Source organism: Peromyscus leucopus, chromosome X, assembly GCF_004664715.2.
Source record: "Peromyscus leucopus breed LL Stock chromosome X, UCI_PerLeu_2.1, whole genome shotgun sequence".
Classification (NCBI taxonomy): Eukaryota; Metazoa; Chordata; class Mammalia; order Rodentia; family Cricetidae; genus Peromyscus; species Peromyscus leucopus.
In genome coordinates, this window is record NC_051083.1 from 107,690,092 (window position 1) to 107,704,597 (window position 14,506).

At 38.9% G+C, this 14,506-nt stretch overlaps 1 protein-coding gene across 7 annotated transcripts in view; it reads left to right on the forward strand.

Annotated features, from left to right (window-relative positions):
* Gria3 (glutamate ionotropic receptor AMPA type subunit 3) overlaps positions 1 to 14,506 on the forward strand; it is a 274,362-nt gene that overhangs the window by 160,158 nt on the left and 99,698 nt on the right. For all 7 annotated transcript variants that reach the window (XR_003735837.2, XM_028881611.2, XM_028881610.2 and 4 more), the window contains one exon: positions 5,919 to 5,972. Coding sequence is in view for 6 of the 7 variants with exons in the window: in XM_028881611.2 (XP_028737444.1) it covers positions 5,919 to 5,972 (54 nt within the window). In the remaining variant the exon portion in view is untranslated. The remainder of the gene's footprint in view (positions 1 to 5,918; positions 5,973 to 14,506) is intronic.

Sequence of the window (14,506 nt, forward strand, 5' to 3'; positions counted from 1 at the left end):
TAAAATGTGTGTGTGCGCGCACACATTCCAGAATTTTCTTTCTTGCCTTCTTTGATTCCTTTCTCTCCACACAAGCTTCCCTACAGACAGCATAAGCATTGAAAAGATTACTCTTTTGTATGAATATTTGTCTTCCTGAAGAAAAGCTTCAGTCTCTGTGTCTGCAACATTCATACCCCCCACTGCCATTGGACTGACTTTGGTATAGGTCATTGTTTTTCTCTCCCACACTAATCTAGCACACTCATTCAAGATGACTGCAATATAAAGTTCTGCCATTCTGACATAAGAGAGCAAGTGTGTGCACATTAAGCTTACTAGGAAATAACACTAATGGAATTTGCTTCTGATATGTTTACTAAGACTCAAACACTGAAAAAGATGAACAGCTATGATCATATTGGAAAGCTCTTCTGGAAGCTGTGGCATGTTCACCGGCTAGGTTCTGCAACATACTATTCATTCAGCTTCCCCACACTGCTGAAATTATATCCAGTGCCATAAGAAAACAATGTCCTTTTTTTCAACTAAGAGAAAAAGGAAGGCAGATGTGACCTGAAAAGTATCTTTTTGTTGAACATAGAGAATGTGATCTAATAGTTTTTTTTTCTTGCAGATAGAATGCCTATACAGTAAAGGAAAACTGCCTGGTGAATTAAACCAGAAATCCTCCCCACAAACACAACCTTTTCTCCCAGATCCCCTTGCCCAAGCTTTTATGTGATACTTAAATCAAAGAAAAACAAATTAAGGTGAACATCAATGCATGTTCTGTATTCAAAGCAAGATCAATCTTTCTCCATAGATCCTTTTCTGGCACTGATGTAGAAAATCCAAACATGGAGCTACTTAGGTCTGCAAATAACCTAATCTGCATACCAGATGGATCTAAGGGGGGGGAAACATACACACTTCTTCACACACATATTTTTTTTTCTAAAATGTGAGCATAGAAAAACAGATGCTTTTGCCTCCCAGAGGATATGTGGGCCTCTCTCAAGTAGTCTTGTGGAGCAATTTCATTTCAAATTTCTAAAATTATGAAAATGTCTAGATTAAACATAAAATTGGAAGGGAAGGGTCTCTTTGAGAAAAAAAGACAACTGAATGTCTTATAAATCATTTTTAACTACTCAGAGATACTCAGTTTCACAGAAAACTAGATGAGGGGCAGGTTAGGAAGGGAAAATCACCCCCAAATGAGTAAACTATGATTCACTGATTTCCTTGACAGAAAGTTTGACACTGTCTGCATGGCCCAGTTTTTGTTAGTGTGTATGAGGCCTTTCTTCTGCAAACAAACCTCTGCTCCATGAATGAGAACTGTAGCTGTGGGGGGGGGGAGGTTCCCCCTTTGAGATGCTATATAAGAAGATAAAAATAAATCTCCCTAAAACACTGAATTTTATCTATGCTTCACACACTTCTCCCTTATTACATTTATCGTGTCTGCCATCACAGCAGGCCATCTATCATCCACAGCAAATCTTACAAAAGCAAAGTGACTACAGAACATGGATGTGGGAACTTGGTATTTCTTCCTTAAATGTCACATTAGAGTGTAAAAACAGCTTTTTATCCTTGAAGTTCTGAAACTAATTCAGAACGATCTATTATAATTACTGTAAAAGCAAAGTTGAATAATCTCTTGGTTACCAGAGTCATTGAATAAGTAAGGTACAATTTATGCCTCGTTCATCTGTAACAGATGGAAAGAATAAGGATTGAGGATTAACGGAACAAGAACATTCCTATGAACTATCCAGTTCTTTTGTGTACCATGTTAGACTCAATATTCTCATCCCTCCCTATTTTCACAAGCCTTTCCCATAAAACAAATTTCAAAGGAAAGGCCAAGAAAAAAATACATATCACATTTCTCACTGGGGCCTCATTTAGCTCCCATCAGCAGGATTATAAGCAGTTCCATGGAAGATCTCGAGACAACTGAGGCTTACTCTCTTATGAACTGGGAGAGCATTTCTGTTGGAACCCTTCTATAAAAAATATTACATGTCCCTGGGATTTTCATCAGAAATGTCTGATCAAAGTAAACTATTGTCTGATGACTCAGGCGCTCACAACAAACATCCATGATTATACTGTGCAGTAGCACAATGTTGTCTGCTTTCCTGTTGTTGTTTCTTCCTTCTCCTTTAAGGCAGTCTGTCACTTCCTCTGGTACTAATGCACCTCTCCCTAATATCACTCCCTGCCTCCATACACACCCCTTCTAGCTTGCAGTATTTAATTTGCTGGGAACGGGAAACCCAAGATTGGTAAGAACTGTATGTTAAATCAGAGTCAAGCAGGCACTGAAAGCATGATGAAGAATTAATTATGGGCTTCAGTGCACCAGCTCTGTGACTCCTAACTGTTCCTATCTTTAGATAACTTTCCCATATCCTCCAGCTTAAGGCTAACTCTAGAAAGGGTGATGGGGGAGAACCACCTTCCAATAAGTCCGTTTGTTCTGAGCACACCATCTGGGCATGGACCAAAGGCAGTTATTCTAACAGCTTCAAGTTATCCTGAAGCTGAAAATGCAATGTCTTGATGAACAACCCCTTTCTACATGGAAGTAATGTGGCACATGTCATTATTCACATCTCAAATACGTTTGTAAATAGTCTCCAGTTTGATGGCAGCAATCCTGTTAGGAGAGCAAGAGCCAAATTATGGAAAAGTTAATGGAGGCTCAGAAAGTTGAGTCCATAGTCAAGCAGTGAGTGTATGACCAAATCTAACCTCTGGATTGTCATCCAGAGCTCTTCTAGTGACACTACCATTGTCTATTGTTCCTTCTTGCCTTCCTTATGTGGAAAAGTACAATAAATTTGGGGTCCACCGAAACAGACTTCCTTATTTTTCTCTGAGTTTGTCACATGTCCTTAGGAACATTGCTCATTTTTCTTGAAGAATTCGAAACCCTCTAGTTTTATTATGTTGAGGGTTGTCAGTGAATTAAAAATTCAACAAATCTATGGTCCCAACTTGCCACCAAAAGTTAACAAATTGTTGCCAGCAAGGATGTTTCTCACAAGCAGACACTGAAGAATACATCCCAGAAGACACCTAACAGCTTATTTTGTGTCGTGGCAGCATGAGAAATCACCCCTCAAGACATTCATTAACCTTTCTTTTCCTTCATAAATAATCAGTCAGAAATGTGGCTCATATTTTAAATTAATTGAAAACATGTCTCTTGTGCTCTCTCATTCTCTTCCTCTCTCTCTCTCTCTCTCTCTCTCTCTCTCTCTCACACACACACACACACACACACACACACACACACACACACACACAGAGAGAGAGAGAGAGAGGAGAGAGAGAGAGAGGAGAGAGAGAGAGAGAGAGAGAGAGAGAGAGAGAGAGAGAGAGAGAGAGAGAGAGAGAAATGTCTTAAGTCCTTAAAATAACAGGAAAGTAAACATACTATTCTACTCAAAGGTACCATTCCATTTATATGGGACAACCTAAACCTGTACCCTCCATGGGACCTTCCCTTTCTTCTTCATGCCTTAGATATCCTGTCTTCATCCTCTGCCAAAATTAGAACAATCATCAGCATTTTGCATTAATAAGATTATTGAAAATTGAAAATACAGTAAGTCAAAATGCAGATAATATCCTTAACCTACCTCAAATCCTAGCTTAGCTTAATCTACTTTAAACAAGCTCAGAGCATGTATATTAGCCTTTAGTCAGGTGAAATAATTTAACACAAAGCCCATTTTATAAGAAACTGCTGAATGGCTCATGTAATCTATTGAATTCTGTACTAGAACTGGAAAACAGCTAGCATGGTTAAAGTGCTGTTCCAGAGATGAGGATGACGCTATGTAGTAGAGGACTTTCCTACCATGCACACAGCCCTGGGTTCCATCACTATCAGTTCAGATAAACAAGAAGTACTATCTCTCTTGCATGTATACAATTTAGAGACCACCATAAAGTTGAAAGTTCATGAGGCAAATTGAAACATGACATACAGTCATGCTGAGCGGGATGGTTCTGAAGCAGTATTCCAACTCTGATATTTACCAAAATAGATAGGTGTATAAGTCCCTTATTTAAAACAACATACTATTTGGGAAAATCCTATTAACATCTTTCTATAGTCTTTAAATAACATGTATATTACCTATATTAACAATTACTACTAAAAATTAGACTTCAAATTTTCTAGGAATTATTCACACATACAACATCTAGTACAAGTCAAGCATATTTTAGACATTAAAAACATCTGAAAAATCATTTCAAACTAGAACATATGCAGACTCTTTTCTTGTCTCTGTTCCCCCAAACAGTGCAGAACCATTTAGATGTTTTTAATGTGGGATTGCTTATATGTACATGGATATGGAAACCATAGATATGGAGAATCTAACTGCACTTCCAGTATTTCCATAGGAAGGAAGAGCCAGCATTTAATTCCAGATTTACCATTTCTGGCTATCTAGCCTTGGAGAATTATTTAAACTACCTTTGGACTGTGATTCTTCATGTGTAAAATTAGACTTCAAATTTCTAGGAATTACTCACACATACAACATCTAGTACAAGGCAAGCATATTTTAGACATTAAAATAAGGACAGTTGTGATAACTACTATTATTGCAGACTTTCATATATACCTCCAGTTTGCTATGTGGATGATTCTGAGGCCTTGTCCCATTGTTTTCAAAACTCTGACAGCTGCACCCAGCTGTATCCAAAAAGGAACTCATAATGAAGCTTAACCCTACAGCCTCTAACTTGCATTACATCCCTCTAAGGCCTGTTCCAAACATTGTATTCATAGTTTTCCCTTGTTTGACTTATCATAATATTATTGTTCCTTTAATCTGTATGCTGTTCTTTGCTTTGTTCCCTGTATCTAGGACAGTGCTGGTGCCTCAGTGTTTTACAAAACGCTTAATGAACCAAAAATTTTGCTGCACTTTGTTACAAGAAAATAAACTTATGCATTTAGAAAAAAAAAACAGCTGGCTCATTTGGTTGGAAAATATTTAGCCCAGTGACATAATGAGACAATGAAGTGTACTTTGTAAACTGAAGGCCAAGTATGTAACACAGTATCACTGATGAAAATAATGATAATTATGATGGCTCTGAGGAAATGTTTCTCATACTCACTACAGCTGCCACTTGAGACCAGATGATTATGGTTGCGGGGAGTGTCCTAAACATTGGAAGACACCTAGCAGCATATCTGGCTTTATCCACTATATGCTAATAGCAAACTTCCCAGTAATGGCAGCCAAACATGTTGTCTGACATTGCCAAATGTCCCCTAAAGGAAAACCCCTCTGAATGCCTGAGGGCATTGCTTTCAGTGTCAAAAGATAGACAGATGGCCACACATCATTCATGTTAAGGCAAGAAAAGGAAGGAAAACATTTAGAAAAGTTTTCAATAAGCAAAACAACCTCAGTTAACCTGAAAATCCCATTAACCCCATTCTTTGAGTGCTCTATTCCCTAAGCTTTCCAGATAACAAAAAAAAATGTACAGTACATTCTATTTTCTAATTTGTATGCTAAGTTCAGCTCATTTTCCATCTCAACAGCTAAAGTACAGAAATCCAGTTCATGGGTGAAGGATCATCCGCTTTGCTTTTGCCATCTATTTTAAGTGACAATGGTGCTACTGACCTGGAAGTTTCAAGTGTTTTTATCCCCTCGTTTTGACATTTTAACTTTGATATTGACAACTACTCCTGTTTTATCTGGCTACAAGTGAAATATAACCAAAAAAGGGAACATAGTCTAATTAGCAGTGGTTCTACTGTATGTGATAAAATCACACCACGTTGTTGATCATTTAGAAGCACTCATTCTAGCCATCACACTGATTGTATAATTGAAAAATGCCCCTGAATAAGTAATATTTCTCATTTCTTCTTTCTGCAGGTTGTGATCCTGGGGAAACATTCAAGAGGTTATCACTACATGCTTGCTAACCTGGTAAGAACAAAAAAAATAGTTCTAGTGTCCCTGGGCAATATAGTCCATTTAGTTTGTGTCCTCTATAATCAGCTGTAAAGGAAATACAGGAAGTACCTAATGTGTTCTCTAGATGCTCAGAGAAATAAATTCAGTAAATACCCAAACCAGCCTATAGTAGCTTTAGCTTTGTATTCTATTATTCTGCCTTTTTCAGCAGCAAAGCTATCTTCTTTTCTTATTTAAAAGATAATTTGAGTTGGGCCTGGTGGAACTATCCTATAATCCCAGCTACTTGGGAGGCTGAGGCATGGCAAGAATTCAAAATTTTCCTGTGCTGCCAAGAAACTTCAAGGTCATCTTGATAAATATAGTGAGATCCCATCTCAAAATAAAAACTTTCCAAAAATGGCCCAGGAAACAGCTCAGTAGTAGAGTGCTTGGCTAGGAAGAAACAGGCATTGGTTTCCATCTCTGACAGCACAAATAATAACAATAATGGTAATAGTAATTAGATAGAGTCCCTCACTATTCTTAGATTCGATTTGGATGTCAACTGTTTTAATTAGGTTTGAGATGCAAATCAAAAGACAGAGGATAGAAAAGATGACTCCCAAAAAATGCAAGTGCACATGCACACCAGTCCTTGATTTGTGCTGTCAGAGGCTAAACAAATCTTTTCAAAACAGATACAATATGATGTACCTTTCTACTTACACAAAACACAATCTGGATCTATATGTTCAAATGTCTCATGCCTTTAAAATCCATGACATTCAAGAAGCTAGTATTCCATCAAGGTCACCCCATGCCTCTTCTTATTCTGAAAGGACAACTTATTCAGTGGATAACAAAATGGCTTATAAATTAGAAATGCCTATTTGGTAAAGATTTTATATAATACTGTCTCTACAGAATGAAAAGGTGATGTTAAATTATCACTGTACTGCTAAGAATCTATTAAATTATTACAAGTCCAAACCATAGTTTTATTTCATTAGCACAAAAAAATCATGATCATTATAAAGCTCTTAAACCAAAAAAATAGTAGCAATGATAAGTGATTATTGTAATTGTGCTTTTAGATTTCTTAAATTAAAGCAAACATCTTGTTTTATTTACAAATACTTTCAAATAAAAAAAGAAATGCTACTCAAGCCTCTTTCTTAGATAGTATCCAAATGCTAATAATTTCTGATTTAGTGTACATCTTCAATAAGCTCCTCAAAGTGGAGCACTTTCAGTCCCTAAAAATTCTCTTGGCACACTATACCAGGTTCAAAATAAATGCTTATTTTTAAAAAGTAAATCTATATATTGACTTTTTTTTACCAATCATCTATTGTGCAATCAAAATTAGAGTTCTTGGGTTTAAAAACAACAAATAGGGCCTCCAGATAACTATTAAGACTTAGTTAGCTTTGTGGGTAGTATTTTCATGCATAAGCAAGAGTGGGCTTTCTATTCTGTAGATGTTCTGGGCTCTGTTTTAACACTACCTGTACTGCGAGTGTATACAGTATGTTAAGTCCTTAGAGACTCTGAAGTTCATACTTTTGTGCAACTATTTTGGATAAAGCCACACAGTGTTAAACGCAAGTGCAGGTAGTACTGATTGTGTGTTCCTGACTATTTTTGTTTTTTTTTTTTTTTCTGACTGCTGTAACTTAAGTTTTGAAACTGAATTGCTTTGAATAAATCAAAGAGTTGTTAATAAAAATAAATAAATAAAATAAAGTGATAGCCATGAAAGACAAGGAAGAGAGACAGTAGTACAAAGCTTCACTTCAGACCACACTATACATCTGATGCCACTGAAGAAAGGAAAGAAGGAGACTCACCAAGAAGAGCCCCAGACTATGGTGTATCTCTGAGAAAGTCTTGGCCAGAAAAAAATAAGAAGTCCTTTACAAAGACTGCAAATAACAAGTCATTTCAGCCTCCCTTTGACCAACTATTACCTGATAGAGGTCAAGGAAGAACATGTCTTTCCCTTGAAAGCTAAGGCAGATCTTGATGGCACCTGAAGCTAGAGGCTCACTAGACTCCTTGAGACAAGTTCTGCCTGAGAAGATTTGAGCCCATTCATGTCAGCGATTGTTTCCGTTGGAGTAAGATGACCTAAAGAGACCCTTCCTATTCTAAAATTCCAGCTAGGCCTCCTTATGCCTAATAACAATCTTTCAGATATGCTTTGCTTTCAATGTTGAAATCCAGACCAGACCCCTCCTCCCCCCAAAAAATAGACTGCAAAGTGATGGAACAGCAAGAGAGAATTGCTATCTAGCATGGTGGTGCACTCCTGTAAACACAGGAATTACAAGGTACAGACAAGAGGATTTCAAGTTCAAGGTCATCTTAGGCTATATAGCAAGACCATGTTGTGGGTATAATGAGAAAGGATATAGCTCAGTTTTACAGTGTTCATCTAATATCCACAAGGGCACAAAGGCTTGAGTATGATCGAAAGAGAAAAAGAGACAGACAGACAGACAGACACACAAAGAGAGAGCAAATGAGAAGCAAGAGAAAGCTAGAGCAAAGGACACAGAGAGACGATGAAAAAAAGATTACTACAATGTTCTAGAAATGAATGGTGAGCTGAATCTGGAGCACACAATTCAGGATAATGAGACCTTAGGGAGATGCCTCCTACAAGAACAAGCAAAATCTGTTCCTTCAAAAAGAAAGTAATGTGTAGTATCATGTCAGTGTGAGTCATGAAAACATGAACTCATTCATTGTGCTTTGAGCTGCCACTTTTTCCTCTAGTGACCTTCTTTTCATTTGAACTCAGCCATGTAGTTTCCCTAAGTCTCAGAACTCTATATCATTTGAGCAATAGATATAGAAACTGCTACTCAACTCTGAAAATAATCATGAAACATATAGTCCCTATCATGGTTTCCAGAAGATTTAAAGCACATAAAAATACTCCAAACACCTCTAGCAATGACATCCACATGCAGAGTAAAGCAAAACTATTTAGAAGTCATTTGGATGGTCAAAAAAGGAAGTGGAACTAAGATGTTTCCTTCCAAGATGAGCCATCTGGCCTTTCAAGAGGAGCCAGCTGGGTGAAAACTGAGGATGTGTATATCCTTGGGGGAACAAACTCTAGTCAGTCTTGGTGTTAAAGCAGCACAGAAGCACTCCTTTCTTCTACAAATGCAAATTCAAGAACACTCACCCTCCCTGACCGCTTCTAATCACCTGCACCGTAGCACCCCAGCGGCCTGTTTGATCCTGAGCTCTATATAACTATCAAAGATTTCTGTGTCCTTTTACATAAACCTTCTTAGAGGCAGTCCTAAAAGGAGAAGTTAGGGATTCCATGAATGCTTCAACGGAGGCCACTCACAGGTCGGTGTGTATAGGGTAAGTCGGGGGAAAGGTGCAGAAAAGCGTATCTTGCTAAAATCTCTGGGAAAAACAAAAGATTCTACCAGGAATACAAGCCAAAAATGTGATCTGGTCAGGCTAGAAGTAGGCATTCCAGTTAAGGAAGTCTTGTTAGAATTCTATATCCATTGGTGGTGTCTTTTCTTGCTAGGGGCTGTTCTGTAATTAATTGTTTTATCCTCTATAAGAGTGCTGCTGCTCTGTGGTAGGCCCTGGGGGTAACTAATATATATGCAACCTGTCAGTTAAGCAGCATCCCTTTCCCATATGGCAGGGTCTGATGTCAGGACCTTTTACACTGTATTACCAAGCATATCACGTATCATGATTTAATTTTCTCACATATGCTGGCAATAGTAGCTCAGATATTGTATGTTAGGGATTCACATCATGAGTGAGATAACCCAGACCCAGAAGGACAAACATAGTATGTACTCACTTACAAGTGGATATTAGGTGTACAGTAAAGGATAACCAGGCTACAGTCCACAGCCCCAGAGAGGCTAGGTAACAAGGAGGGCCCAAAAAGACGTGCATGGAAATCCCTGGAAAGAGGAAACAGAAGAAATCTCCTGGGTAAAATTGGGGGTGGGTGGGAACATGACAGATTGGTTGAGCCGGTTGGGGCAGGACAGAGTCGGAGAGTAATGAAAGAGATGTCTTGATAGAGGGGGCAATTTTGGGGTTAGTGAGAAACCAAGTACCAGGGAAACTCCCAGGAATCAAAAAGGTTGACCCCAGCTAAGACTCCCAACAATAGTGGAGAGGAGATCTAGCCACCTCCTGTAATCAGATTGCTAAGTACACTAATTTTCATCAGAGAGCCTTCATCCAGTACTTGATGGAAGCAGATGCAGAGATCCACAGCCAAGCACTGGGCTGAGCTCCAGGAGTCATGTTGTAGAGAGGAGGAGAGATTGTACAACCCAGAGGGGTCAAGGTCATCACAAGGGAACCCACAGAAACAACTAACCTGGGCTCATAGGAGCCCACAGACTCTAGACCAACAGCTATGGAACCTGCATGGGACCGACCTAGGCCCTCTGCATGTGTGTGACCGTTGTGTAGCTTGGTCTGTTTATGTGGCTTCTAGAAGTGGGATCAGGACCTGTCCCTGGCACTTGAGCTGGCTTTTGGGAACTTATTCCCTGTGTGGATTACCTTGCCCAGCCTTGATGCAGGGGAAGGAGCTTGGTCCTGCCTCAACCTGATGTGCTATGCTTTGTTGAAATCCATGGGAGGCCTGCCCTTTTCTGAAAGGAGCCAGAGGAAAAGTGGATAGGTGGGGCAGAGAGGGGAGAGAACAGGAGGAGAGGAGGGAGGGGAAACTACAGTTGGGATGTAAAATAAATGAAAAAAAAATTAATTAATAAATAAAAATGTAATATTGAAAAAGATTAGGGATTGATGTAAAGGATGGAGGTAGTATAATGTAATGCAAACCGAAGCACTAGACTATGAGCTGAGTCAAGTTTAAATCCTTAGAATTCATTTAACTAGCCATCTCTCTGCACCTATTTATTAATTTGCAAGATGGAGAAGAGAGACCAGATCACTATTTCCCAGAACAGGTTATTTGCATGAGCAAGTGTCAAGTAGTTCATAGCAAAGCCTCTTTAGAGCTTATTGGTTTTGAATTTATATTAAATATATATTAAAAATAACTATCCCATAAAGTCTGTGATTTCACAGACACCAATTTTTAGAACAAAGCATAAATTGCTGTTGAAATCTCAAAAGTACAGTCAATGTAAAAAAATATTAGGAAAATTTTGGCTCAGATTCAGATTTCAATAGAAAAATGTAAAGGTGGCATATTTAAGACTAAAATGTTAGAATACTCCAAGGTCACTTCTAGTTTTGTATTTCTTCCTTCTTAGATGTCACCCAGATTGACTGTGAAGGACAATGTGAACACAGCAACTGGGTGGGTGCTACACACATAGGTAGAGGAGCAAAACCAGAGGCCTGCTGTCCTTAAGGCAGACTGAAGCATTAAAATCAGTCCAGATGGGTAAAAGCCAAGAGGACCGTGAGTGCCCTTAGCCACCTTCTAAACAGAGATGAGGGTCCAAAGAACTAATCAACATAGCCCAGCTGGTGATACAAGACAAATTAGATCCAGGTTGAAATGATGTAAGAGCAGATGTTCAGGACACCCCAGAAATCAGGCCAAATAATCCAAGTACTTGAGGTGCCCGGGGCGGAAAACATGAGCCATAGCAGGACACGCTCAGTGCTGCATCCTTTAAGCACTGCTTTAGAAGACCGGACAGTTTCCCGGCGTTGGGGACAGCTACTGACCCTGGAAGTAGAAGTGAAGTAATGTCAGCTATCAGTGGTAGCGAATGTCAAGGACAGGCAATCAAGCAGGGTATTGTGCAGCGGAGAAAGGGGATCGGAGTTAATGTATCTTTGACTCCTCCCTGCTGTGCTTCCTATTTTCCTTGAACTTCTTTGATCAGAAGATACTTCTTGCCTGCCACCTTCTCAAATCATTTTAAAAAATCAGGAAATGGACCCAGAAAAGATACTCCACTTCAACTTGCCCAAAGTATTACAGACAATCTGTCTGTGAAGTGACTGGGTCTTCCCACTCAAATCACCCATGCATCTCAGCTTCACAAAGGGCACAGAGTTTGTGCAAAGATAGGCTAGCAGGATGCCTCAGTAGGCAGAGAGGTATTTGCCACCAAATCTGACAACCAAAGTTCCATCCCTAGGACTCATGTGATCAAGAAAACAGACTTCTAAGGGTTGTCCTTTGACCTCCATGTATATGCAGAGATATAAAAATATGAAGCACACACTATAGATTTATGAGAATGAAGTGATCAAAGACAAAAGAGCTTTCTAAACAAGAGCAGGAAGCGGAGCATGGCATGACAGGCATGTAGTCTGAGCACTTAGGGAGTGGGTGGAATAGAATGCTTAGAAAGAGATGCTGACTCAAATTAACAAACACAACAAAACAAGAAAAGCTTTGTGAATCTGAGTTTTAAAGCTGTCCCAAAATGGAATGCATCTGAAAAAAAAAAAGGTATCCCGCTACCTCTCTTGGTCTCTCACTCTTCCCTTCTATAGCTTCCCCTCCCTCCCCCTCTCATTGTCTCTTTTCTCTACATCCCCCTCACTCATATAATAGCATGTTAGGAGATATGGGGAGAGAGATATTAGATGATACCATTTTTTAAATTTTACTAAGACAAAAGTTACCACTCATAAGGTAGAATGCAGAAGTACACCCAGGAGTAACCGAGGCTTGAAGAAATGACTGCTATGCTTACCAAATCTTGGAGTGAACCTAAAACAGAAAAGAACCTGCCTCGTTTCAAGAGAAAGCAAATGAGGTTGAGTCATGCTGCTTGGCTTGCCAATACTAACTAGTCCCTTCTGCTCCCTTCCCCTTCCAGGTCTTCCTGTTCTGTTCTCTGCTTTCCCTCTCCTTTGTTCTCCCAATTGTAATGTTCTATATAAAAATTCAAATGCTCAAAGCCACGTGTTGTGATCTTCTCAGCAGATGGCATATAAACACAGAGGTCATTGGGTTGGAGCCGGGGGTTTGTAGGCAAGGGAAGCGGACTTCGGGGGGAAAGCTGCCACTGGTCCCAAGTGCCAGGAAACACAGTAACGTCCCCTGGGTATACAACCTCTCTGGTGGCTCAGGATTCAGTTTCTTCTTAAAACAGAGATATAATACAGCAGAATACCAAGAGACAGAGGAATGGGGATTTGTCTGAAGTCTAAACCTCTATCATGCTGCTAAGAGCCACAAGCATTAGTCAGCTTAAAGTGGACTACTTTAGATACTCATTCCTCTTCCTCCAAAATGCTTCTCTGTGTCTCTGAATCTCCATCCCTTCGCTCCTTCCTGCCTGAAATTTACAACAAAAGATCACCACCTAGCCAATGTTTTAAGAAGATGAGTTGGTAGAATTATATCTTCTCTCCCAGGCTTCTCAATGTTGTCTCTAAAATGGGGCTACTTAGAAGATTTATACACAGGTACCTGTTCCATGATTTTATGAGGTTATATCATAGGTTGAAAATATCATAACTTGGTAATGTATTTAGTAGCCTAAGCTACTGAATTTCATATCTGAGCAACACAGGACACTGTAGAACATGGTCATTTACTCTGGCAGCTACATGACTGAGTAGGAGTAGCTCACTACCTCTGCCAAGGATCAATGCACAGTGTCATACCACTAGCCACAGAATATATCAAAACTTAAAATATAGCTTGTAACAATGCATAACGGTTTTGTACAATTTGAAGACAAATAAAAATATTAACTTGGACCATCATCAGGTAGGAACTGTCTATACTTGGACTATGGTTCCTCTGTCATTTATAAGCAAACTCTATTGTAGTTTTCATGTGGAAATGTTAGTAACTGAGAGTAGAAACTAGTTTATTAGCTGCTCTGCCAGTTTTCCTTTTGTTCTGGCCACAGTATCATCCATGATATATCTTCCTGATGTTTTAGTGTTAGCTCGTTTTCCTCCTTCTTTTTCTTCTTCCCAAATCCCACACCCCCACCTCTGATATGTGGAACATTCAGCTCTTTAGATCTGAATCCATGCATTCTTTAGAGCTCAACTTTGGGGTGCCAGCAGAACCAAAAATCTGTTTATTTAGTAAAGTCTACCTCTTTCTGAAGAACTAGAGATTGTATATGTTAAGTATTGAGTAGAGTCAGTACTCCACCAGTGCTTATTCTTCCTCTCCTTTTGCTTATTTTATTGTTGTTTTGTCCGTTTTCTTCTTATGTCAAAACATAAATGCTTCAGTACACATCTTTTTTTTAAAAAAGAGCTTCTTAACTACTTACAAAGATGAACCCATTTATACCAAATATTCATAGTCCAATAAAAGTGCAACAAAAATAAATTAATTAAAAATGAAATAATCAAATGTAGACACATCAAATATAAGTCTAACATTTTAGTATCATATTCAGTAGACATTAGCCAAGTCAAGCAGCTACAAAGATTGGATTGGTGGTAATTCCTCTGTTTCCTCCCTTCTATCATCTGGCTGGTAACATTAGGTCAATGAACCAGCATTAATCTACACACATTTGGTGTAGTATAACCCTAACAGTATACACAGTCTCTTTTTTTATTTCATTTCTAGTATATAGGGGTGG